The following is a 27804-nucleotide window of genomic DNA, read 5'->3' as shown; positions in this document are numbered from 1 at the left end:
CCCGTGGCTAAGACACCGAGCTCCCAATGCAGGGGGCCTGGGTTTGATCCCTGGTTATTGAACTAGATCCCCACATGCCACAACTAAGAGTTCACGTGCTGAAGTAAAGATCAAAGACCTCACGTCCCTCAACTAAGACCTGGCCCAGTCAAATAAATGAAATATTTTTTAAAAATAAAAGAGAGAAAAAAAGAAAAGAACCAATAACCCAATGGAGAAAATGGACAAAGGAAATGAAGAGCTGACAGAATAAGAAATTGTAGCAGTGCTCAAATGTCTGTAAAGATGCTCAACTTCACTCTAAATATAAACATACAAACTAAAATCTACACTCAAGTACCATTAGTCATTTTATCAGACTGGAAAAAATTCAGAAGTTTGACAATATACTCTATTCATGAGGAAAGAGGAGCTCTTATGCACTCTTAATTGGAACACAAAATAGTACAGCCCCTATTTGGAAAAATAATAAAATGTAGCAAAATTGCTTACATAAGTTTATTCTTTGTCCCTGCAATAGAAATCCATCCGAAAGATATATTGACAAATCTACAAAATACATATGCACAAGGTTATTTATTTAGATAGTCAAGCTAAAAGACTGGAAACAAACCTAATGTCCATCAATAAGTGACTGACTGAATAAACTGTGGCATAACTACCGAGGCAGCTATAAAAAGAACGAGAAGTATTTTGAGGTACTGCTATAGAGTGACTGTTGGGTGCTGACAGCAGACTACTGGCGGTAGGTAGAATAATGACACCACCTGCTCCACCCTCACCAAGAAGTCTACTGCTCACCTAATCTCCAGAGCCTGTGAATTTATTATGTTACCTGGCAAGAGGGATTCAGGTTGCAGATAGAATTCATCTAATTCTATCCAACTGACCTCAAGATAGGTTTTCTTAGTTGAGAATTAACTTTTTTCTTCCAATAAAGCTTGATTTCTGCACACTGAAACTTGAATTCAATATTACTTTCTCTACTCACAAAACACTATGCTTACATTTTGCTTTTTAAAGTTAAATTTTATTTTAATATAATTGTAGATTCATATGTTTTAAGAAAGAATGCAGAGATCTCATTTACTCTTTACCAAGTTTCTACTAATAGCAATATCTTGCAGAACTATAGTACAGTCACAACCAGAGCATTGTTACAGTCAAGATACAGAACATTTCCATCACTACATTAATCCCTTTTATGAACACACCTAATTCCCATCTTCTCATTAATGACTGGCGACCAGGACTCTGTTCTCTGCTTCTATAATTTTGCCATTTCATATTTATTTTTTCATTTGTTTTCTTTTTTGACAGAATTGTGCAGCTTGTAGGATCTTAGTCTCCCAAATCAAACCTGATTTGATCACTGCAGGCACTCTGCAGTGAAAGCACGGAGTCCTAACCACTGAACTGTCAGGGAATTCCCATATTTCTCTATTTTCTTTTTCTTGGCTTCCTGTAGGTTACTTCAAGAAGAAGTCATTTTTCCTTTTTTAACTGCATTTTGATTTATCTGTTTTTGATATTTTGTTGTTGTTCAGTTGCTAACTAGTGTCCAACTCTGTGACATCACGAATAGGCTCCTCTGTCCTCCACCATCTCCCAGAGTTTGCTCAAACTCATGGCCATTGAGTCTGTGATGCTATCTAACCATCTCATTCTCTGTGCTCCCTTCTCCTCCTGCCCTCAATCTTTCCCAGCATCAGGGTCTTTTCCAGTGAGTCATCTCTTCATATCAGGTAGCAAAAGTATTGGAGCTTCAGCACCAGTCCTTCCAAGGAATACTAAGGGTGAATTTCATTTAGAATTGACTGGTTTGATCTCCTTGCAGTCCGAGGGACTCTCAAGAGTCTTCTCCAACACCACAGTTAAAAAGCATCAGTTCTTCAGCACTCAGCCTTCTTTATGGTCCAACTCTCACATCCGTGCATGACTAGTGGAAAAACCAAAGCTTTAACCATACAGAACTTTGTCGGCAAAGTGAGGTCTCTACTTCTTAATATGCTGCATAGATTTGTCAGTGTTTCTTCCAAGGGGCAAGCATCTTTTAATTTTGTGGCTGCAGTAATCATCTGTAGTGATTTTGGAGCCCAGGAAAATAAAATCTGTCACTGCTTCCACTTTTACCATCTTTGGTAAATCTTTTTGTACACTTTTTTTTAAGTAGTTGCTCTAGGTTTCCAGTTATATATACACACTTATCACGTTCTATTGGTAGCATCTTTTTACCAATTTGAGTGAAGTATAGAAACCTTACTTTCCTTTACATCTCTTGCCCTTCCCACTTATAATTCTCTTAATTAGATATTTCCTCTAAATATATTTAGCACCACAGCAGACAAAATTACAATTTTTGCTTCAACAGTTAAACATAATTTAGAAAAATCAGGAGAAGTAGGAAAGCTTGCTGTATTTACCCATTTTCTTTCCTGATTATTCTCTATTTAGAGATTGTCCTTTTGCCATTTTTTTTAAATGTAGGTTTCCTGGTGACAAATTCTACATCTTACTCATCTGAGGACGTCTTGATTTTTCTGTTCACTCCTGAAGGATATCTTCACCAAGTACAGGATTCTGGCTTGATAGTTTCTTTCTTTCAGCTCTTTAAAAATACCATGTCAGTCTCTTCTGGCCTCATTACTCGTAAGAAATCCACTGTCATTTGAATTTCCTCCTACAGATGTCATTTTTCTCTGGCTGCTTTCAAAATCTTTTCGCTGTCTTAGGGTTTGGGTAGTTTAATTGTGATGCTGTTTTGAAAGGATTTCCTTGGGTTTGTCCTGTTTCCATTTTGATCACCTTCTTGAATCTGCAGGTTTACTTCTCTTGCCAAAATTGGTAACTTTTCAGCCACTATTTTAAGTAGTTATTAAGCCCCATCCTCTTTGGGACTTCATTGATATGATCATTACATCTTTCTACAGTTGCACAAATCCCTGAAGTTCCTTGTATCACTGTATTAGTTTCCTTTGGCTTCTATAACAAATTACCACAAACTTGTGGCTTAAAACAACAGAAATTTATCCTGACAATTCTAGGGGCCAGAAGTCTACACTCAAGGCTCTGTCCAGAGACTCTGAGGTAGAGACCCCATTTCTTGTCTCTTCCACTCCTGGTCATCCCTTGGTGTCCCTGGGGCTTGAGGTCACACCACTCCAATCTCTACCTGCATCTTTACATCACCTTTTTCTGTGTGTCTAATTTCCCTCTGCCTCTCTCTCATAAAAATATTTATTATGGCATTCTGGACCCCTTCTGGATAATTCAGGATAATCTCCTTTTCTCAAGATCCTTAATCACTTATTTTGCCATATAAAATAATATTCACTGTTCTGCCACATAATATTTTTAGGTTCTGGTGATTAGGAAGTGAACGTATCTTTGGGTGACTATTTTTTCAGCCTACTACCCTCTGTTTCTCCTTTTCCCCATCTCCAGCTTATTTTCTCTGTTGTTAGAATTGGGTTATTCCTGTTGTTTAGTCTTCTAGTTCAGATTTTCTCTAGCCTCCATCCTGTTGTTAAGGCCACCCACAGAGCTTTTAATATTATAACTGTATTTTTCAGTTCTCAAATTTCCACTTGATTTTTTTTTTACATTTTCTATTTACTTGCTAGGACTTTCTATTTCCTTGCTGAGGGTTTCTTTCTATATTTTCACTTCTTTTATATGTGTTCACAATTTCCCATTGAAGCTTTTTTAAAAAAACATTTATCTGGCTGCACCAAGTCTTAGTTGCAGTACACCGGATCTCTGATTTTCTTGCAGCATGCAGGATCTTTAGTTGCAACAGAAGTGACGTGAAGTCGCTCAGTCGTGTCCAACTCTTTGCAACCCCATGGACTATAGTCCACCAGGCTCCTCCGTCCATAGGATTCTCCAGGCAAGAATACTGGAGTGGGTTGCCATTTCCTTCTCCAGGGAATCTTCCCGACCCAGGGATTGAACCCAGGTCTCCCGCACTGCAGGTGGATGCTTTAACCTCTGAGCCACCAGAGAAGCCCCTAAGATCGAACCCAGGTCTCCCGCACTGCAGGTGGATGCTTTAACCTCTGAGCCACCAGGGAAGCCCCTAAGTTGCACTATGTGAGATCTAATTCCCCTACCAGATATTGAACTGGAGCCCTCTGCATCAGGAGAGAAGTCTTAGCCACTGGACCACCAGGAAAGTCCCTCATCGAAGCTTTTTTTTTTTAAATCATGATTGCTATAAATTTCTGTTAATTCTAAAACCTCTGTTAATTCTAAAACCTCTATTCGCTTGGTGTTGGCATCTCTTTTCATTCCATTTGCGATCTTCCTGGTTCTTGGTATTTCGGATTTTTTATTGCTATTTTGTACTGTGTTATGAGACTGGATCTTAATTAAACCTTAGGTTTTAGCTGGTTTTCCCTGAAACTACTGTGGCAGGGTAAGTAGGGAATGGTGACACTAAGGCAACGTCAGAAAAGGGCCAGTGAGGTCCGGACTTCCACCATCACTCAGCAATAACTAATCAGCGCTCACACAGTGTCTGTGGTGACCACATGAAACTCAGAATTTCTACCCCTACCCAACAGTAAGGAGAACCTAAATGGCAATCAAGTAGAAACTTGGACTTCTACATTTACCTGACAGTAATGAGCTGCCACCCTCCTCTACTTCCCCTGCCACACTTTTGAATCTGTTTTCTTAGCCACAGAAATGAACGAGCACTTCCCTTTGCTTTGCAAAACTGTGAGGATCGCGTTATAGTTTTTATTTTTTTAAGAACTAAACCTCTACAAATATGTAATCATGACCATTACTATAAGAGCTTTTCATGAAAACTGAGAAACTGCTCAGTTAAGTTCACGAAAAGTATAAGAAACCATCTTTTAGCCTTAAGGTCCATCAACCGATGGACACTGGAGGAGTTTCCCCGCTAGTAAATGCGTCTCCTTCGAAAACCAGATGGTGCACACAGACCCAGCCCTGTACCCTGTTTGTGTTTAGCTCTCTGCATCGCCGAAACTTACAGAAGCTCCAACATGGAAGAGTCCAGTCCTGAGGGATCTATGTAAGGCAAGGAAGAGGAACCCAAGCCAGGCCTAGGAAAAGAGGACAACACCCCCAATCCAGCCCCAAGATCTCTACAGAAGTAAATGGCAACCCACTCCAGTATTCTTGCCTGGGAAATCCCACAGACAGGGGAGTCCAGCAGGCTCCAGTCTGTGGGGTCTCAAAAAGAGTTGGACGTGACTTGGCGACTAAACCAAAAATGGAGCATCCAGCCTCGGGATGAACCAGGTTTCCACCTACTCCAGTTATAGTCCTGAGTCAACCAAGGAAAGGGGTATTTAAGCCACAGCTCACACCAGGAACTGGAAATACATCACAACACTCAAACGCATCTCCGTCGGTTCCTCAGCCGCCTCTCTAGGAAACTCAGAGGACCTGTCATTTTCGTGGTTGGTCTGGCAACTGAGTTAAATTCACCCATTCCAGTCCATCTTAGTTCGCTGATTCCTAGAATGTCGACGTTCACTCTTGCCATCTCCTGTTTGACCACTTCCAATTTGCCTTAATTCATGGACCTGACATTCCAGGTTCCTATGCAATATTGCTCTTTACAGCATCGGACCTTGCTTCTATCATCAGTCGCATCCACAACTGGGTATTGTTTTTGCTTTGGCTCCATCCCTTCATTCTTTCTGGAGTTATTTCTCCACTGATCTCTAGTAGCATATTGGGCACCTAGTGACCCGGGGAGTTCCCCTTTCAGTATCCTATCATTTTGCCTTTGCATACTGTTCATGGGGTTCTCAAGGCAAGAATACTAAAGTGGTTTGCCATTCCCTTCTCCAGTGGACCACGTTCTGTCAAACCTCTCCACCGTGACCCGTCCATCTTGGGTGGCCCCACATGGCATGACTTAGTTTCATTGAGTGAGACAAGGCTGTGGTCCATGTGATCAGATTGGCTAGTTTTCTGTGAGTATGGTTTCAGTGTGTCTGCTTTCTGATGCCCTCTTGCAACACCTACCACCTTACTTGGGTTTCTCTTACCTTGGACATGGGTATCTCTTCACGGAAGCCCAGCCGCTTCTCCTTACCTTGGATGAGGGGTATCTTCTCACGGCCACCCCTCCTGACCTTGACCATTATATCTACTACTGTGGGCAGGAATCCCTTAGAAGAAATGGAGTAGCCAACATGGTCAACAAAAGAGTCCAAAATGAAGTACTTGGATGCAATCTGAGAAATGACAGAATGATCTCTGTTCATTTCCAAGGCAAACCATTCAATATCGTGGTAATCCAAGCCTATGCCCCAACCAGTAAGGCTGAAGAAGCTGAAATTCAACGGTTCTATGAAGACCTACAAGACCTTTTAGAACTAACACCTAAAAAAGATGTCCTTTTCATTATAGGGGACTGGAGGCAAAAGTAGGAAGTCAAGAAACACCTGGAGTAACAGGCAAATTTGCCCTTGGAATACGGAATGAAGCAGGGCAAAGACTAATAGAGTTTTGCCAAGAGAATGCACTGGTCATAGCAAACACCCTCTTTCAACAACACAAGAGAAGACTCTATACATGGACATCACCAGATGGTCAACACCGAAATCAGATTGACTATATTCTTTGCAGCCAAAGATGGAGAAGCTCTATACAACAGCAAAAACAAGACCGGGAGCTGACTGTGGCTCAGATCATAAACTCCTTATTGCCAAATTCAGACTTGAATTGAAGAAAGTGGGAAAAACCATTAGACCATTCAGGTATGACCTAAATCAAATCCCTTATTACACAGTGGAAGTGAGAAATAGATTTAAGGGACTAGATCTGATAGACAAAGTGCCTGATGAACTATGGACAGAGGTTCAAGACACTGTACAGGAGACAGGAATCAAGACCATCCCCATGGAAAAGAAATGCAAAAAAAGAAAAATGGCTGTCTGAGGAGGCCTTACAAATAGCTGTGAAAAGAAGAGAAGTGAAAAGCAAAGGAGAAAAGGAAAGATATAAACATCTGAATGCAGAGTTCCAAAGAATAGCAAGAAGAGATAAGAAAGCCTTTCTCAGCAATCAATGCAAAGAAATAAAGGAAAACAACAGAATGGGAAAGACTAGAGATCTCTTCAAGAAAATTAGAGATACCAACGGAAAAGTTCATGCAAAGATGGGCTCGATAAAGGACAGAAATGGTATGGACCTAACAGAAGCAGAAGATATTAAGAAGAGATGGCAAGAATACACAGAAGAACTGTACAAAAAAGAGCTTCACGACCAAGATAATCACGATGGTGTGATCACTGACTAGAGCCAGACATCCTGGAATGTGAAGTCAAGTGGGCCTTAGAAAGCATCACTACGAACAAAGCTAGTGGAGGTGATGGAATTCCAGTGGAGCTATTTCAAATCCTGAAAGATGATGCTGTGAAAGTGCTACACTCAATATGCCAGCAAATTTGGAAAACTCAGTAGTGGCCACAGGACTGGAAAAGGTCCGTTTTCATTCCAATCCCAAAGAAAGGCAATGCCAAAGAATGCTCAAACTACCACACAATTGCACTCATCTCACACGCTAGTAAAGTAATGCTCAAAACTCTCCAAGCCAGGCTTCAGCAATATGTGAACCATGAACTTCCCGATGTTCAAGCTGGTTTTAGAGAAGGCAGAGGAACCAGAGATCAAATTGCCAATGTCTGGATCATCGAAAAAGCAAGAGAGTTCCAGAAAAATATCTATTTCTGCTTTATTGACTATGCCAAAGCCTTTGACTGTGTGGATCACAATAAACTGTGGAAAATTCTGAAAGAGATGGGAATACCAGACCACCTGACCTGCCTCTTGAGAAACCTATATGCAGATCAGGAAGCAACAGTTAGATCTGGATATGGAACAACAGACTGGTTCCAAATAGGAAAAGGAGTACATCAAGGCTGTATATTGTCACCCTGCTTATTTAACTTCTATGCAGAGTACATCATGAGAAACGCTGGGCTGGAAGAAGCACAAGCTGGAATCAAGATTGCCGGGAGAAATATCAATAACCTCAGATATGCAGATGACACCACCCTTATGGCAGAAAGTGAAGAGGAACTCAAAAGCCTCTTGGTGAAAGTGAAAGTGGAGAGTGAAAAAGTTGGCTTAAAGCTCAACATTCATAAAACGAAGATCATGGCATCTGGTCCCATCACTTCATGGGAAATAGATGGGGAAACAGTGGAAACAGTGTCAGACTTTATTTTTGGGGGCTCCAAAATCACTGCAGATGGTGATTGCAGCCATGAAATTAAAAAATGCTTACTCCTTGGAAGGAAAGTTATGACCAACCTAGATAGCATATTCACAAGCAGAGACATTACTTTGCCATCAAAGGTCTGTGTAGTCAAGGCTATGGTTTTTCCAGTGGTCATGTATGGATGTGAGAGTTGGACTGTGAAGAAAGCTGAGTGCCGAAGAATTGATGCTTTTGAACTGTGGTGTTGGAGAAGATTCTTGAGAGTCCCTTGGACTGCAAGGAGATCCAACCAGTCCATCCTAAAGGAGATCAGTCCTGGGTGTTCATTGGAAGGACTGATGCTGAAGCTGAAACTCCAGTACTTTGGCCACCTCATGCGAAGAGTTGACTCATTGGAAAAGACCCTGATGCTGGGAGGGATTGGGGGCAGGAGGAGAAGGGGACAACAGAGGTTGAGATGGCTGGATGGCATCACCGACTTGATGGACATGAGTTTGAGTGAACTCCAGGAGTTGGTGATGGACAGGGAAGCCTGGCGTGCTTTGATTCATGGGGTCACAAAGAGTCAGACAAGACTGAGCGACTGAACTGAACTGAACTGGCAACTGACCCAACTTTGCGAGCTCAGAAAGTGAAAGTGAAAGCCGCTCAGTTGTGTCCGACTGTTTGCGACCCCATGGACTGTCCATGGAATTCTCCAGGCCAGAGTACTGGAGAGGGTAGCCCTTCCCTTCTACAAGGGATCTTCCCAACCCAGGGATCGAATCCACATCTCCCACATTGCGGGCCGATTCTTTACCAACTGAGCTATCAAGGTGCATGCTCAGAGGTTTCCTCCTAATCGATAAGGCAGGCAAGTCGACGAGGGTTCGTTTGTAACCTCTGGTGTCCAGGAGCCACTCAATCTGGGCTTGTTTCTTTCTACCCCAATGAGGACACCTGGCCACTCTCACCGGATGCTGTGCAGCCCTAGGTTCCCTTAGCACCAGGTCCTCTGAGCTTTCAGCCCTTAGGATCACTCTCCAGAAGAGTCTCTTAAGATACCAACTGACAATTACCTTCACTCGGTTCCCAGGGTCAGAAGCAATAATCAACACCCACCTATGGGAAGAGCAGCAACAAAAGGGGCAGAGGATGGCTTGCCCTCCACTGTTTTAATTCTTTGAATAACTGAGTCCCTCTGAGTAACCTAACCACTGATTTTGTCCGTCCGGGGTGGGGCCGGGCAACTGCACTTCAAACAGCCCAGGTGATTCTAACACAGGTAGACACCAAGAAACAGTGACTTCATCATAGAGCTAAGGTTGCTAGCATGGAAATCTGAATGTGGGTCCAGAGACCTAAAAACATCACAGGGTAATTTACAGACTGTGTTCTTCTCCCAGTTCTCCTTTTTATGGATAGTATTAAAATAAATGAGAACCAAAGGCAGAGATTACCACTGCTTGAGACACCAGTACCTAAGACACTTGAAACAACTGAGATGGAGGGACTTCTAATACCTACTGTGAAGATGAAGAACATCACTTGGTAAAGATGTCTCTGTATCTATCTTTTTATTTTTTATTTTTTCTCTTTGGACACCATTGTTGCCCTCTGATTCGTTTTTGTATTCTCACATTTTGGCCATCCTTTTCCTCTTTTCATCTGTTTTTTGCTGATGCCTAAAATGTGTCAGGAGGAGAAGGGGATGACAGAGGATGAGATGGCTGGATGGCATCACTGACTCGATGGACGTGAGTCTGAGTGAACTCTGGGAGTTGGTGATGGACAGGGTGGCCTGGCGTGCTGCGATTCATGGGGTCGCAAAGAGTCGGACACGACTGAGCGACTGAACTGAACTGAACTGAAAATGTGTCTCAGGGCTCCAAGTCTAAGTGTTCATGAAACTACATATAATTCACAGTGATCTTTGTTCATAGTTTTTTTAAAAAACTTTTTTAATATGGCTAAAAAACAGATCACCATAACTAACCACTTGGGTTTCACTTTTCTCAAGTAGCTATGAAATGAGCTAAACTCCAAAATTTCTTTTTAAATCTCAGTATTTTTTTATTCTTGGAATAGGAGAATCAGAGAATGGCAACCCACACCAGTATTCTTGCCCGGAAAATCCCACGAACAGAGGAGCCTGATGGACTATGGTTCATGGGGTTGCAAAGAGTCGGACACAACTCAAGTGACTTGCATGCATGTATGCATTCTCTGACTATATACTGAAAAGCTCCTACTATACCTTTGATGATTCTACACTGCCTATCAAACAAAGACTCAATGCATTAGAAAAGTGTTCAAGGCCCTCAATCTGGCCCCCACCTACAATCTCCCACTCCTGCACTTCCCTGCAGGAACTCTGTGACCCAGACAAACTGGAAACCCTTTGCCTCTTGAACATGTCTTAAATTGGGGTCTTGCCTCACTCTAGTCCTTCGGCCAAAAACACTTTCCTCTATCCTCCATCTCCCTCTGCAAAGAATCTACATTTCTCTCCATTATTAACTCAACATTTAACCAATGACCCACATATGTTGGTATATATTTTGTATTTAAAAATTCTAAAACAGAAAATCTTCATATTTTATAAAATTTTGACCTTAGGTATACTTTCATTTAGAATCTCCTCAGAAATAACTTTTGTCTTACTAGGAAACTATTAAAATATCTTCTACTAGAAGTTACTTTTTTTAAAGGAAAGCATTGTCAGATACAGAAAATAGGAATCATTTCCAAATATAAAAATATGGACAGTCTTGATTCTCCTAGAGTCCTGACCTTCAACTCAAAATTATAGTGAAAGAGAATCTTCAGGGCTCTATCCACAACTCTAGGTAGGTTTTAGTTGCAAGACACTTAGCCATTTCTTCCTCTTTTTTTTTTTTTTTTTGGTTGCACCTAAGGCATGTAGGGAGAAGGCAATGGCACCCCACTCCAGTACTCTTGCCTGGAAACTCCCATGGACAGAGGAGCCTGGTAGGCTGCAGTCCATGGGGTCGCTAAGAGTTGGACACGACTGAGCGACTTCACTTTCACTTTTCACTTTCATGCATTGGAGAAGGAAATGGCAACCCACTCCAGTGTTCTTGCCTAGAGAATCCCAGGGATGGGGGAACCTGGTGGGCTGCCGTCTATGGGGTTGCACAGAGTCGGACACAACTGAAGCGACTTAGCAAGGCATGTAGGATCCTAGTTCCCTGACCAGGGACAGAACCAGGCTCCCTGCAGTGGAAGCAGAGTCAACCACTGGACCACCAAGGACATCCCACTTAACCATTTCTTGATGTAGTGTCCACTGTCCTAACTGCTGAAAGGGGTGCTGGACTATCCTTCAAGAACCAATAAGCCTATTTAATTGGATTTGAATCAATATTTCTTATACCTTGCTCAATCATAAAACTGAATTTCTTACATCTTGCTCAAAAATAAAACCAAAAATCTCTTTCAGATTGGACTTTTCAAGGGCACAGGGAGGGATGGATACTGGTCCAGGGAACACCTGAAATGAGTTCAACACTAGAGACTTCATAGGTGAATAAAAGGAGCCAGGATGGGAAAAGAGAGAAGTGAGGGAAGTTTAGAAATGTAAAGAGACAACTAAGAACTTCTGGTCTGGAAGACTGGAATAATCACAGAAACAGCCAAGGTCTTCATGCCATTGTCTGTGTCCATGCTCAGTTGCTAAGTCATGTCCAACTCTTTGTGACTGCATTGCCTACAGGTTAAGTCAAATATTATTTCTCAAATAATGAGGAATGTGGATCCTAGATAAAAGAATTAGCATAAGAGAATTAGTACAATCAGTATCAGAAAACAAGGAAAGTTAGTTTGGTGAACTGTAAGTCATTTTAATTGCATGAACCATCATTGCATTCTAAGAGTACATCTGTCTCTACAGCATATATAACATATTTTGTTTCTCGGTGTTTTACCAGCTGTTGAGAAAATTAAGAATTTTTGAAAAGCTATAAAAAAACAAAACAAAAAAACAAGCACAGAACAAATCAAACATTCAACCTTCAATTGCAAATGTAAAAACTCAGTTCATTAGAAATACTTCCTCTAAAATCCTAATCTGTTCATATTTTAAATATTTTAAAAGCTAACAAACATGCTGCTTCAGCATATTGGAGAAGCATTTAAAACTTATGAACTCAAACTATAATAGTATAAACACTATATAACTATGTGCTCAATTGCTTAGTCGTGTCCAACTCTTTGCAATCCCATGGACTGTAGCTCCTGTGTCCATGGGATTATCAAAGCAAGAATACTGGAATGGGCTGCCACTTCCTCATCCAGGGATCGAACCCACATTTCCTGTGGCTCCTGCAATAGCTCTGTGGATTCTTTACCACTGAGCCACCTGGGAAGCCTATTATATCACTATATGGAGTATATATTTAACTTGAGAAGTTGATTTTATTGCAAACTTATCCTACTATATTTTCTTTAACTTCATCCTAAAATCCCTATGTATTTCTGTTGGATAAGAATTTAAACCTCAAGACACAATAAACTATATACTCTTGAGGAAATTTAAGGTTTTCTTCTTCTAAAATTGTTGATAATACATACAATTAGTCACAGGTAGTGACACTAACAGTTTGAAATGTTAGGTTTAAGAATATATAACAGAACAAAATACATGAAATAAAAAACATCACTTATAACTTCATTTCTCAACATAAGCATCATGTGCACTTCTTATCATCCAAATCTTGTTTTCTAGCTCATGTGGAGGTTGTTAGCTTTTAAACAGAAAGAGTTTGACTTGGACCAAACTAGGGAAAAGAATAAAACAATATACAACATTCTGAAGTAGCAATTTTTCATCTGTAGGAGTACATTGAACTGTGCAGCACCAACAAATGATATATCACCAACTTGTAAACAGAGTAAGGAAGCTTGCTGTTATAAGGCAGAAATATCTGAAGATTACACTGTTTCATGAAAACAACAAGATGTAGAAGGGTGTGAATAGTATGCTATCATTCTGCGTAATCAAGGGAATAAAATTATATTCATATTTTCTTGTATTTACATAAAGAAACCCTGAAAAGTATTAAGAAACTAGTTAAATGACTACCTACAAGGGGAAAGATAGGGACCTTTTTTAATGTTGTTTTGATATTAGAACCAGGTGCAGAATGAATTATCTTTTTTAAAAACTCCTTCTAAGTAAATTAAAATTTAAAGTTAAAAATAATCACTCATTACAAAAATAAATGAAATGCCTCAAATGAGAAATAAGTAGGAGGAATCTTTCTTGGGACTCCACTGTAAATTAAATAGGCTGTACATCTATTGAAACAAATAAACAGGCAGGTTTGTTGAGCTAAAAAGCAAAATTGTAATGCCTTGTAAGTGCTCTAAGTTGCATATGGCAATACAATGCTTCCGATGGCTCAGCAGAAAGAGCACTGCACTAAGAGTAAGGAGAGAGGGTTCTAGTTCCAGCTGCATTAACTAGCTGTGTGATGTTACACAGTCACTTCTAGAGCTTCTGTATCCATATCTGTTAATAAAGGGCATGCAGAAATGACGCTGAGGTCCCTTATTGTGTTCTATTACTCTTAAGTTACCTGCATGTGTATATAATATTCCAATCCAGATTGTTATCACCGTAGATATTCCACTTCTTTGTCTCCTGGCCTTAGTATAAAGCTTCGTAACACTCAGTGTTAAGGGAAAGGAGTTTTTTAATGTATTACTTTGGTAGTAATCAATAAATAGCACTGAGAAGCATGGAGGCTATAAAAAGCAATCAGCATGGAAGACCAATCATATTTTTCTCTCTACTTTTGTATATGTCTGAAATTTTCCTTAACAAAAGGCTAAATAAAAACCCCAAAATGCTCAAGTCACAGCAAAAATACAGTTAGACCTATATTTTCACAACAAAGATCTTAAGTGAGATATCAGATTTTTAATAATCAATTTCTTGGTTTTTAACTGAGGGCTGAGTTACTAAACCTCTACAGGGAAAAGCCTTTTGTGTATGGAAAGATCCAAGTGCCCCCTTTTGTAGGTTAAAAGGCAAATTTTCCTATCTTATGCAAATAGAAACTAATCTAATAGTTTATATTATAGATTTTATGGAAATTATTTTTAAATTAATTTTTAAATACTACCTTTGACTTTTTGTATTCAGGTTGCATATAATTTTTAAGACTTAAAATAAGTTTTAAAAAACTAGGATAAAGTTTTCCTGAAGCATATCTAGAAAACTTTTTGGACAGATATGTATGAAATTATGAAATCAATGCAATAACAGTCAGTGTTGCAAAGTTATGGATGTCACTGACCAAAGAGACTTTGACAGTTGTATTTAAGATACTATGCTTCTCTCAGCCATGAACTCCTTATTGCCAAATTCAGACTTAAATTGAAGAAAGTAGGGAAAACCACTAGACCTTAGGTATGACCTAAATCAAATCCCTTATGATTATACAGTGGAAGTGAGAAATAGATTTAAGGGCCTAGATCTGATAGATAGAGTGCCTGATGAACTATGGAATGAGCTTCGTGACATTGTACAGGAGACAGGGATCAAGACCATTCCCATAGAAAAGAAATGCAAAAAAGCAAAATGGCTGTCTGGGGAGGCCTTATAAATAGCTGTGAAAAGAAGAGAAGCAAAAAGCAAAGGAGAAAAGGAAAGATATAAACATCTGAATGCAGAGTTCCAAAGAATAGCAAGAAAAGATAAGAAAGCCTTCTTCAGCGATCAATGCAAAGAAATAGAGGAAAACAACAGAATGGGAAAGACTAGGGATCTCTTCAAGAAAATCAGAGATACCAAGGGAACATTTCATGCAAAGATGAGCTCGATAAAGGACAGAAATGGTATGGACCTAACAGAAGCAGAAGATATTAAGAAGAGGTGGCAAGAATACACAGAAGAACTGTACAAAAAAGAGCTTCATGACCCAGATAATCACGATGGTGTGATCACTGACCTAGAGCCAGACATCCTGGAATGTGAAGTCAAGTGGGCCTTTGAAAGCATCACTACGAACAAAGCTAGTGGAGGTGATGGAATTCCAGTGGAGCTATTTCAAATCCTGAAAGATGATGCTGTGAAAGTGCTACACTCAATATGCCAGCAAATGTGGAAAACTCAGTAGTGGCCACAGGACTGGAAAAGGTCCGTTTTCATTCCAATCCCAAAGAAAGGCAATGCCAAATAATGCTCAAACTACCGCACAATCGCACTCATCTCACATGCTAGTAAAGTAATGCTCAAAATTCTCCAAGCCAGGCTTCAGCAATATGTGAACTGAACTTCCCGATGTTCCAGCTGGTTTTAGAGAAGGCAGAGAAACCAGAGATTAAATTGCCAACATCCGCTGGATCATGGAAAAAGCAAGAGAGTTCCAGAAAAACATCTGTTTCTGCTTTATTGACTATGCCAAAGCCTTTGACTGTGTGGATCACAATAAACTGTGGAAAATTCTGAGAGAGATGGGAATACCAGACCACCTGATCTGCCTCTTGAGAAATCTGTATGCAGGTCAGGAAGCAACAGTTAGAACTGGACATGGAACAACAGACTGGTTCTAAATAGGAAAAGGAGTTCGTCAAGGCTGTATATTGTCACCCTGCTTATTTAACTTCTATGCAGAGTACATCATGAGAAATGCTGGACTGGAAGAAGCACAAGCTGGAATCAAGATTGCCGGGAGAAATATCAATAACCTCAGATATGCAGATGACACCACCCTTATGGCAGAAAGTGAAGAGGAACTCAAAAGCCTCTTGATGAAAGTGAAAGTGGAGAGTGAAAAAGTTGGCTTAAAGCTCAACATTCAGAAAACAAGGGTCATGGCATCCAGTCCCACCACGTCATGGGAAATAGATGGGGAAACAGTGGAAACAGTGTCAGACTTTATTTTTCTGGGCTCCAAAATCACTACAGATGGTGACTGCAGCCATGAAATTAAAAGACCCTTACTCCTTGGAAGAAAAGTTATGACCAACCTAGATAGCATATTGAAAAGCAGAGACATTACTTTGCCAACAAAGGTTCGTCTAGTCAAGGCTATGGTTTTTCCTGTGGTCATGTATGGATGTGAGAGTTGGACTGTGAAGAAGGCTGAGCGCCGAAGAATTGATGCTTTTGAACTGTGGTGTTGAAGAAGACTCTTGAGAGTCCCTTGGACTACAAGGAGATCCAACCAGTCCATTCTAAAGATCAGCCCTGGAATTTCTTTGGAAGGAATGATGCTAAAGCTGAAACTCCAGTACTTTGGCCACCTCATGCAAAGAGTTGACTCATTGGAAAAGACTCTGATGCTGGGAGGGATTGGGGGCAGGAGGAGAAGGGGACGACAGAGGATGAGATGGCTGGATGGCATTACTGACTGATAATGACGTCCTGACAGACGTGAGTTTCAGTGAACTCCGGGAGTTGGTGATGGACAGGGAGGCCTGGAGTGCTGCGATTCATGGGGCCGCAAAGAGTCAGACACGACTGAGTGACTGATCTGATCTCAGCCTAAAAATCAGGACACTTTCACTGGCTTTCTCTGGAGCTTCGTATTACTAGAGGATTAAATTATTAATACTATTGTTCTCTCAGGGACAAAGTAAGAACCAGGACCCTGGCTTCCCTGCCCAGCAGTCTGGCATCAGGAAATGTTGCCCTACCTGTTCCAAGGAGCTAGCTGGATTCAGCCATGGGGTGGACTTTCCGATGCTGGATGAGGTTGCAATGGTAGATGAAGTTCTTGCCACATTTGTCACATTTATAAGGTCTTTCTCCAGTGTGAATTCTCTGATGCTTAATGAGGACAGAACGTCGACTAAAGCTCTTACTGCACTGATTGCACTGGTAAGGCTTTTCCCCCGTGTGGATCCTGAGATGATGAAAAAGCCCAGCATTCTGGCTAAAGGCTTTGCCACAAACGCTGCACTGATAGCGCTTCTCCCCAGTGTGGAGTCTCTGGTGCTGGAACAGTCCTGACCGCTGGCTGAAGGCGCGCCCACACTCATCACACTCATAGGGCTTCTCGCCCGTGTGCGTTCTCTGGTGCTCAATAAGGATGGAATTCTGGGTGAAGCTTTTCCCACATTCACTGCAGACATAGGGTCTTTCCACTGAAGAGCTTCCCCGTTGCCTCTCCAGTCTACCTTCCTGGTCACAGGTCTCTCCATATTCAGGCACTGGAATAGTATCACCATTCAGTTTTTCAGGTGCCTCCACAAGAGATTTCTTTTCTTTAGACAGCTCCCTCTTTGGAGCTAACTCCACATTCCAAGTTCCAGTCTCATTGTCTGAAATAATAAATGGATTACATGAATGTTGTGTTCCCAAAGAAAGGAAAATACTGGTCAGGAGAGTGGGTGGAAGGGGACAAGCAACCATGTTTTCTATTTACTTTCCCACTCTTAACAATTATACTTGGGCTTCAGTGAGAAGATGCCCTGTATCACAATTGCCTGTTTATTGTCTACCTCTCCCACCAGACTGTAAACTCCCTAAGGGCAAGGACCATGTCTACCTTGCTCATCACTGCTTCTCCAGTACCCAGCACAATGCCGGGCCCAAAGTAAACAACAAGTAAACATGCTGAATTGATGACCATTCGGGGAATGACTTAGGCTTCCTGAGCAAATTCTAATCCTCACCAATCTCCTGAATCGGGCCCACCCCTCTCAAGTTCCACTGAGGCCGCTCTTCCAAGGTTTGGAGCTGGCTACTTGATGACTCCTGGGCTGTTCCTAGAGCTGCTTTCTCCTTCACAAGCTCCTTTTGTTCATGATCACGGGCTGGGACCTGGCAAAAATTAAGGACAATTGGAAACCAAATATCAGAGAAGATACTGCAAGGCCTTCTCAGGATCAATGGATAGGAAAAGATGGATCAAGAAACTGGCAAAGAGAAAAGGTGGAGAGATTAAAGACTCTATTACAGATCAAGTCAGGTATAAAGAAATCCATCTTTTCCTCCTCTTCCTCTTACTGCACTGAAACCCCATGCTTCACCATACAAGCACAAATCCTTGTTCTCCCTTCTTCCCACCTGCTCTCTTGGTTCATCCAGCTCTCTCTCCAAATCCTCCAGCACAATTACTGCCTCTTCTCCACTCACTGGGCGGTGCTCTCTCACCCAGGCCTGGAGCTCCTCGGGCAGGATGGTTAGGAACTGCTCCAGCACCAGCAGCTCCAGGATCTGCTCTTTGGTGTGCATCTCTGGTCTCAGCCACTGATGGCAGAGCTCCTGGAGTCTTCGAAGAGCCTCTCGGGGCCCTGGTGTCTCCTGGTAGCAGAACTGTCTGAAGCGTCTACGAAAGATCTCCCTGGTATGAGGGTTATCTCCTGACAGGCCAGGTTCCTGGCCCATTCTTGTGTGGTCCCCCTTTTCCTCTTTCACTTTCACTGCTAGAAGTCCCTCGTGCATCTCTGGAGTCTGAAGGGCCAAGGCTGTGGCTATTCAGAAAAAGAATCTAATCTTAATAATTCCCTCTTGATCTTTTCTTCTGGAAATCCCAAAATCTAAAAAATAATTTGCAGGAAAGAAAATGAAGAAAATTCTTTTTGCTGGTAGGCACTGGAAGTATTTACACCCAAATCAGTAACTCTAATGAAGAACATGAATGCATGATTAATAATAATAATGATAATGATTAAGCAAATACTGGTGAAGGTAATATAGGAAGGAAAACAAAACCAAAACAATGCCCCCTCCCTGAGATTTATTGAAGGGACTGTTTGATCATCCTGAATGAATCAGCTCAAATAAATCAGTTTGAATATCCTGGGTTTCCATTTGAATGGCAAGATACTAGACTCAGGCAGTTTTTAGTTGAATGGAGGTAAACAAACACTTTGGTTCCAAGATGTCACAGAAGACACTAAGAATCAAGGAGAAAAAGGAAAGAAAAAGGAGTAGGGAGAGAAAGTAAAGAAGATAAATAAATAGAATGAGGAACAACAAAAACAAAAATGTGCCTGGGGAAAAGAAGCTGAATTCTTTGAAGCACGTTAGGTCTGGAGGAAAGAGATGCCTGCTTGGAGCAGGGAAACCTGGAATTGAGACTGATCCCCAGGTACTCCCTCCACAGTCTTGGGCTTCACCTTCTGCACTTTAGTCTACTTAATCTATAACATAGGAATCCTAAAGCCAACCTTGTCTACCTCTCTAGGTTGATATAGAAATTAAATAAGAGCACAGATACAGAGCACAAAGAAGCAGGCAGTTTGGTAAACTCTAAAGTATTATAAATTACCATGACTGTGGGGCTTCTCTGGTGGTTCAGTGGCAAAGAATTTGCCTGCCAGTGCAGGGGACATAGTTTCAATCCCAGGTCCAGAAAGAGCCCACATTCTGTGGAGCAACTAAGCCCGTGGGCCACAACTACTGAGCCTGTGCTCTAGAGCCCATGAGCAACAACTATGGAGCCCAAGCGCCACAACTACTGAAGCCCATTTCTCTGCAAAAAAGAGAAACTATAGAACTGAGAAGCTTGGGCACCACAGCTACAGACCAGCCCCCTCACCCACTGCTAGAGAAAGCCTGCATGCAGCAGTAAAGACCCAGAGCAGTCATAAATAAATAATCTTTTTTAAAAAATTAATCACTACTATGACTATTTTTCTTATAAAATTTTCAAATATTTTTTCTTATAAATTTTATTGAAAGATTAAATGAATATCCTAGTGATCTAAACACAATGGCAAAAGAATCAGAAAGTAGTCAACTGGAGTGGGCTTGGCTCATAGATAGTAAAATGAAGGAAATGTTAGTTTTACTATTTTTAAAATACAGAATTTTAGCTCTTTCTTACCTTTTAATTTCTTGGAAACTGTTTCTCTTTGAAGCTCCTCAAGGATGGAGAGTGGGCAACTGTATGTAAAATAAGTGCTAATAAAGAGACAAATGTCAGAATTTCCAGTGGTGATCCAGTGACTAAGATTCCATACTCCCAATGCATGAGGCCTGGGTGTGATTCCTGGTTGGAAAACTAGATTCGACATGACACATCTAAAGATCCTGCATGCTGCAACAAAGGTCAAAGATCACGTGTGCTGAAACTAAGACCTGGAACAGGGAAATATATATAAATATTTTTTTAAAAAAGAGACAAATGTCTATGACCACTTAACCTTATGAACAATCTTAATCAGGACAGGCAATCTTCTGAAAGAAAAATAATTATGTGACCTAGTGATTTCCAAGCACCATTCTTGGGCACAGGCTTTCAAACTTTTTTGACCAGGGCCTTTAGTAAGAAATATTTTATATTATGACCCAGAACACATATACATGTGCATATGAGTATATGCTTGTGCATGTGTGATATACACAAACACAAAAATGGAAATAATTTTTTTTTTTACAAAATACCATGTATACTTACCTTATGTGATATATACTCTTATTTTTAAAATCCTAGTTTTTAAAATGAAAAAAACAAAAAACTCTGGTCATAACCCACTATATAGATTACACGACCCACATAGGGATCATGACTTATAGTTTTTTAAATATTTTTGTTCTAATTTTAAGTAAAATTACTGTAATTCACTGTAGAAATAACCCTACATCATTCATAAGTATTGGCAGGCATCACAAAATTTAAAAAACTAAGGATAGATTATTTAAGTTGTTAGTGAACATTGATCATACTACAACTAAAAGAAAAGTTAAATTCATATTGCCACTATTGGTTATAGTCATCAAAGAAAAAAAAAAAGCACATTGGTATGAGACAGCATCCTTCTGAGTAACCTGTGAACATTATCCCTTCACAAATTTCTAACATCTTTGGCTTGCTTGACTTCTATAGACCACCTCAGGAAGAGTGGAGACAGTTTCTACTCAAAAGATAGGATCCCTGAATTCATGTTTTCCCCCAACTCACCACCACTCTGACCACATTATCTTTTTCTGTTGAACTTTTCATATGCCAATTCATTCATTCAGCAAATATTTACTCAGAGCCTACCATATTCCAGGTACTCTTTTGGGCTACAAACAAAAACAGTTTTCACCTCAAGGAATTTACAGTCTTATAACAATAATTGACATTTACAGTGCTTTTAATGTACTGGGCACCATTTTAGATGCTTTACATATATTAACTCAATTAATCCACAAAGCAACCATGAGTTAAGGTACTATTATTAACCCCATATTGCAGATGGGAAAACTGAGGCATAAAGAGTCTATATCATTCTCCCAAAGCGTCACAAGTAGTTAGTGGTGAGGCTGCAATTCAAACCCAGAAAACCTACCTTTAGAATTCATATTCTCAATCACTATACCACTATCTCTCCTCTATGTAGGGGGAAGAAGGAGACAGGAGGACAAAAGGGGGTCAGAGGGGCCAGACGATAATTAAATGTATGTCAAGTAGTGATAAATCCTATGCAGAACAATAAATGTAAAGGATATAGTAAGAGGGAAGAAAGGTTTCTATTTTATGTGGGTTAGTCAAGGAAGGCCTTGTTGATAAACTATTATTTGAGCAGAGACCTGAAGGAAGTGAGGAGCAAATCATGGAACTATCTGGAGAAAGACTGTTGCATGCACGGGAACACTGAGTTCTTGGAGGCAGGAGCATGTATGCATTTTTCAAGGAACAGTTAGTTAACCAATGTGGCTAGAAGAGAGAAGGCAAACAAGACAGGAACAGGAGATGAAGTCAGGTTAGGAACAGATCATGAAAAGCCATTATAAGGGTTCTGCCTTGTACTCTAAGAGACGAGGAAAGCTACTGGAAGTTTCAAGCAAGAGGGGTGATAAAATTTTACTCAGTTTTAATATAAAAACATAACTGGCTGCTGCTACAAAAGACTATGGGGAAAGCAGAAGCAGGAAGAGAAGCTAAAGTAATAGTTCAGGGGTGAGATGGTGGTAGCATGAACCAGGTCTGCTGAGCTTGTTTTAGGGTGAGAAAGTTTTGGGGTACAAATTACTCAATTAACCAAGATTGGTTTCAAAGGAATAAACAACCACTTGTTTAGTCAACTTTTCAGGCCCCTGAAAAATATCTTTTCCCTATTTGCTACCTACTCATCTTGGTTTCAAGTCAAAGCTTTTCTGTTCACAGACAATGCAACTGAAGCTTTGAGCTCTGCCAACAGAAAACCATTTCTGATATGCACGGGTGCTAAGTCGCTTCAGTGTGTCTGACTCTTTGCGACCCTATGGATTGCAGCCTGCCAGGTTCCTCTGTCCATGGGGCTCTCCAGGAAAGACTGCTGGAGTGGGTTGCCATGCCCTCCCCAGGTCATCTCAACCCAGGGATCCAACCCGAGTCTCTAATGTCTCCTGCATTGGCAGGCAGGGTCTTTACCGCTAGCGCCACCTGGTGCTATTCTGGTCCATGGTGTTTCAAATCTTGACTCAGTTTCACTGAGATCAATTTCCCTCTTCTCTGTCATCTTTTCTACTGATCAAAGCGCAACACCAGCGAGTGGGTGGGAAAACAGGTGTACACACACAAATGAAATGGCTGCTTCATCAGGTTTGCAGACGGCACACGTCCTCGAGTATATTCCTCTCTCTAAACTTAAATCCTAACTAGAAGTTCAAGATTACTAAGGTGTAAAAGGGGTAGCACCATATTCAAATAAGGGAACTCACTTCCCTTACAATAAAGCTAATACAGAAAAAAAGAGCTGAGCCAGCACGGCAAAGGGTTTAAGAAAATGGACTCTGAAGTCAGACTCCCTGGATGTGAATCCTGAGTACACCCCATTACCAGCTGTAAAACCCGGGGCTAGTTACTCAACTTCATTTTCTTCCTGGGCCTTAAAAAAGAAAAAAAGGTGGCGGGACGGGGAAGTAACATACTACTAGTGTCTACCTCATAAAGTTACTAGAACTAAGTTAATATCGGGAAAGTGCTTTGAACAGTGCTGGCGGACATGTAAGTGCTATTTAAATATTCGTGTTTTGTTTTGTTTTAAATCAACAGTTGGCAAGAGCCTATACATTCTTGAGTGAATCAGACTAAAAGAGGCTGTGGCAATGTTATAAAACTATAGTGCTCATTGTTTAAAATAAGCCCCCAGTATAGAATGGCAGCCGTGGGAAAATACAAACCATTCTGGCTATCGGAACCTAATCTTATCCTAGGATGCAGGGAAAGAGAGTTCTGAAGGACACCGGTGCTAGGACCAAGTGTTTGAAGGGCTCAGGAACAGACGAAGGGGATGGGGGTGGGGACACGGACGCTGACTTTCAACTAACAAGGCCCTTGCAGGTTCCGGGGCAGCCTCCTCTGCCCCTCACCTTTCCAGCCAAGCCCTGGCCAAGAAGACCCGCTGCCTCCTCCCCACACCCAGTCCAGAGTCACAGCGCACAGTCCGGACTTTTCAAAGGCCCTGCGGTAGCCCGACTCCGAAGCTCACCGGGCAGCCGCGGCACCACCTTCGAATCCTTGACAATCTCAGCCTGGATAACGATAAACTACAAAGGCCGGAAGTGCGTCACACCGCGGCTCTCAGGGTGTGTTCCTTCTAGTAAGCCCGGAGGTTTTCACACCTCTGTGGTCGCTGCTCTGAATCCCCTGCTAGGCGTAGGGAGGCGCTGGCTTTCATAGTCTCTTTCAAGGGGCTGGGGGTGGGGTAATACAATAACTGTCCAACACAGTGTTTTCTGTACACTATTTCATTTACACGTACTCACTCACTTATTCTGCATAACAGTCCTGTGGGTTTGGTATAATTATATCCGTTTCAGCTCAGTTCAGTCGCTCAGTCGTGTCCGACTCTTTGCGACCCCATGGATTGCAGCACGCCAGGCCTCCCTGTCCATCACCAACTCCCGGAGTTCACTCAGACTCACGTCCATCGAGTCAGTGATGCCATCCAGCCATCTCATCCTCTGTCGTCCCCTTCTCCTCCTGCCCCCAATCCCTCCCAGCATCGAAACCTAAGGCACATTCTGTCTACATTTATCAATTACTATTTCCTGCAAAGAAAGCTTTGTGTGCACCTTATTTTCTAGCACAAGATATTCCAGGCTCATTTTATACTTTTCCTGCCTTAGACCTGGAATCCTCCATTGCTCCGTGAAGCTGTGGTTCCTTTTAATGTAGAATGATATACAGAAACTAAGATCTGAATTTTGAATAATAAACTCATTGCTACTGGGATAGATCAGTATCCCAGTATCCCTATCATTAGACCCCCCCCCCCTTTTTTTTAGTAACACATGCGTGCGTGCTAAGTCGCGTCACTACCGTCCAACTCATCTGCGACCCTAGGGACTATAGCCCACCAGGCTCCTCTGTCCTTGGGGATTCTCCAGGCAGAAATACTGGAGTGGGTTGCCCGGCCCTCCTCCAGGGGATCTTCCTGTCCTAGGGATCTAACCCGCGTCACTTACATCTCCTGCATTGGCGAGTGGACTCTTTACCACTATGGCCACCTGCAAAGTCATCACTAGACCTTAGGGCTGGAATAAAATATACATATGATAAGGATTTTATAAAATATTTCCAATTCAAATACAACGTCACAGATTTCTTTTTCATTTTCACCATTGCACATATGATCTTCCCTTCTTCCACAGGAAAAAAACCCTGTTCCCAACAACATCCATATAGTCATTCAATTTGGTCTTACAATATATATTTTTAAAATTTTCAAAATTAAAATATCAACACCATTAGCAATAACACATCTACTATGTACAGTTCTAAATTTCTTTGCCTGCTTTATTTGTTCTTGAATTGTATCTCATTAAGGGAGATAGAGTATATATACATAACTTATTTGAATTCTTTTCTCTGTGTAGTTATATTATAAATTTGATATACAGTTAGTCATTTGTTTCTGTTTTATTCAGTTTCAAGATTTGCTTTCCTTTCTTCCTTCTCCTTTCTGAATATGAAAAACAGCTCAAAATTAAAATTACATAAAATATATATATATATTCAGAGTTTTGTTTCAATCCCTAACTCTTTTATCTCCTATATACTCTTGCCCCATTTTTATTAGTTTTATCCTTTCCTTCTTCCTACTTCCTTCTCTTATCCCTTCCCTTCCTTTCTTGTACAAAAACAAACTTTTACCCCTTTATATCTATAAATAATGTTATATATACCCTTTTGCATCTTACTTTAATAGAATAAGCTGGTGCACGTGCATGCTCAGTTGCTTCAGTCGTGTCCACCTCTTTGCGACCCCATGAACTGTAGCCTGCCAGGCTCTTCTGCCCGTGGGATTTTCCCAGCAAGAATACTGGAATGGGTTGCCATTTCCTTCTCCAAGAATAAGCTGGAAATCATCCTAAATCTGTTGATGGAAATAATCTTTTTCTTTTACCGTGACATGGTACTTCATTGCATTAGAAAAGGAAATGGCAACCCACTCCAGTATTCTTGACTGGGAAAATCTCATGGACAGAGGAACCTGGTGGGCTACAGTCTGTGGGGTCACAAAGAGTCAGACACGACTGAGCAACTAAGCACACACACTATTGTTTTTTTAACCAATCTTTTAGGGAGCGTATTTGGATTCTTTCCAGTATTTTGCTTTAACAAATAATGCTGCAATGAACAATGAAGAGAGAAGAGAGATGTCTTTGTAAGCGTTGTATCATTTTGCACTTTCAACAGCAATGTGAGATAGTGCCTGCTTTCACACAACCTCCCTAATTGTATGTTTTCAGGCTTTTGATTATTGCCGATCTGATAGGCCATTAGGTACTGTATGCAGGTCAGGTAGCAACAATTAGAACTGAACATGGAACAACAGACTGGTTCCAAATAGGAAGAGGAGTGTGTCAAGGCTGTATATTGTCACCCTGCTTATTTAACTTCTATGCAGAGTACATCATGAGAAACACTGGGCTGGAGGAAGCACAAGCTGGAATCAAGATTGCTGGGAGAAATATCAACAACCTCAGATACGCAGTTGACACCACCCTTATGGCCGAAAGTGAAGAAGAACTAAAGAGCCTCTTGATGAAAGTGAAAGAGGAGAGTGAAAAAGTTGGCTTAAAGCTCAACATTCAGAAAACTAAGATCATGACATCCGGTCCCATCACTTCATGGCAAATAGATGGGAAAACAGTGGAAACTGTGGCTGACTTTATTTTGGGGGGCTCTACAGTGGAAACAGTGGCTGACTTTATTTTGGGGGGCTATAAAATCACTGCAGATGGTGATTGCAGCCATGAAATTAAAAGACACTTACTCCTTGGAAGGAAAGTTATGACCAACCTAGACAGCATATTAAAAAGCAGAGACATTACTTTGTCAACAAAGGTCTATCTAGTCAAGGCTATGGTTTTTCCAGTAGTCATGTATGGACGTGAGAGTTGGACTATAAAGAAAGCTGAGCACCGAAGAATTGATGCTTTTGAACTATGTTGTTGGAGAAGACTCTTGAGAGTCCCTTGGACTGCAAGGAAATCCAACCAGTCCGTCCTAAAAGAGATCAGTCCTGGGTGTTCATTGGAAGGACTGATGCTAAAGCTGAAACTCCAATACTTTGGCCACCTGATGCGAAGAGCTGACTCATTTGAAAAGACCCTGATGCTGACAAAGATTGAGGGCAGGAGAAGGGGACGACAGAGGATGAGATGGTTGGATGGCATCACTGACTCAATGGACATGGGTTTGGGTAGACTCCGAAAGTTAGTGATGGACAGGGAGGCCTGGCGTGCTGTGGTTCATGGGGTCGCAAAGAATCAGATACAACTGAGCAACTGAACTGAACTGAAAGAATTACAAACTAAATGCTAAAATCCCTGTTAAAAATGAACTCACAGTGCCAAATGTTGGCGAGGATTATGGAGCAATGGAAATGTTCATAAGAGTGTAAATTGGCAACACCGTTTTTGGGAAACTCTTTGGTATATCTACTGAAGTTGAACATACGCATATTCTACGACACAGGAGTTTCACTTTTAGTTATATTGCTGCCAGCAGAGTATATATATTGTATATATATTTACATCTGAAGACACACTTTAGCCACATTTTTTATAGTTCTAAACCAGAAGCAATCCAAAAGTCCATTAACAGCAAGATGAGTGCAAAAATGGAAGTTTATTCATAAAATGGTGTACTATGAATGATGAAAGTGAATGAACTACAGCTACAAGCCAAAGTGATAAATTTCACAAATGTAATGATGAGTGAAACCAGACACAAAAGATGCATATTTCATGATTCCATTTATATCAAGTTTAAAACAGGGAAAAGGAATCTCTGTGTTAGAAGCCACAACAGGGAGTAAGAAAGGAATAGTTAGGGAGGGAGCACAACTGGGGTCTTCTGGGGAACTGGTAATGTTCTCTTTTTTGATGTTGGTGGTGGTTGTGTGATGATTTCACTTCGGGAATTTCATTTAGCTGTACACCTAAGATATGTGTACTTTTTAAATATATATACTATATTTCAATAGTTTTTATTTTTTTAAATCAAACCATTTCTAGAGATGAAGAAACTGAGAAATGGATTTAAATTATTTTTCCTCCGGCTTTTAAATATTATTATAATTATTGAAAAATATTGTCATTATTGAAGTTTAGTGAGTTTAAGGACACTCCAACTCAGGAGTTTCATTAGTTCTCATTCTCCGGTTTCCTCTTTTCCTTCTCCTTATTATATTCCTCCCCTCTTGATAAC

General features: G+C 40.9%; 1 protein-coding gene across 10 annotated transcripts in view; it reads right to left on the bottom strand.

Annotated features, from left to right (window-relative positions):
* LOC133236571 (zinc finger and SCAN domain-containing protein 23-like) overlaps positions 1-24079 on the bottom strand; it is a 49805-nt gene extending 25726 nt beyond the window's left edge. For 3 of the 10 annotated variants that reach the window (XM_061398675.1, XM_061398673.1, XM_061398674.1), the window contains exons 1-5: positions 23573-24079; positions 19999-20252; positions 18234-18640; positions 17840-17987; positions 16859-17485 (exon numbers count right to left, since the gene is read on the bottom strand). In XM_061398675.1, the coding sequence (XP_061254659.1) occupies positions 16872-17485; positions 17840-17987; positions 18234-18640; positions 19999-20188 (1359 nt within the window). In that variant the 5' untranslated portion in view covers positions 20189-20252; positions 23573-24079 and the 3' untranslated portion in view covers positions 16859-16871. Of the gene's footprint in view, positions 1-7569; positions 9877-16858; positions 17486-17839; positions 17988-18233; positions 18707-19998; positions 20253-23572 lie in introns of those variants that run through there. The other 7 variants (XM_061398670.1, XM_061398676.1, XM_061398671.1 and 4 more) reach the window with 6 other exon arrangements.
* Between the last annotated feature and the right edge of the window lie 3725 nt (positions 24080-27804).

This window comes from Bos javanicus, chromosome 23 (genome assembly GCF_032452875.1).
Source record: "Bos javanicus breed banteng chromosome 23, ARS-OSU_banteng_1.0, whole genome shotgun sequence".
NCBI lineage: Eukaryota > Metazoa > Chordata > Mammalia > Artiodactyla > Bovidae > Bos > Bos javanicus.
This window is presented reverse-complemented; position numbering and strand designations above follow the sequence as displayed.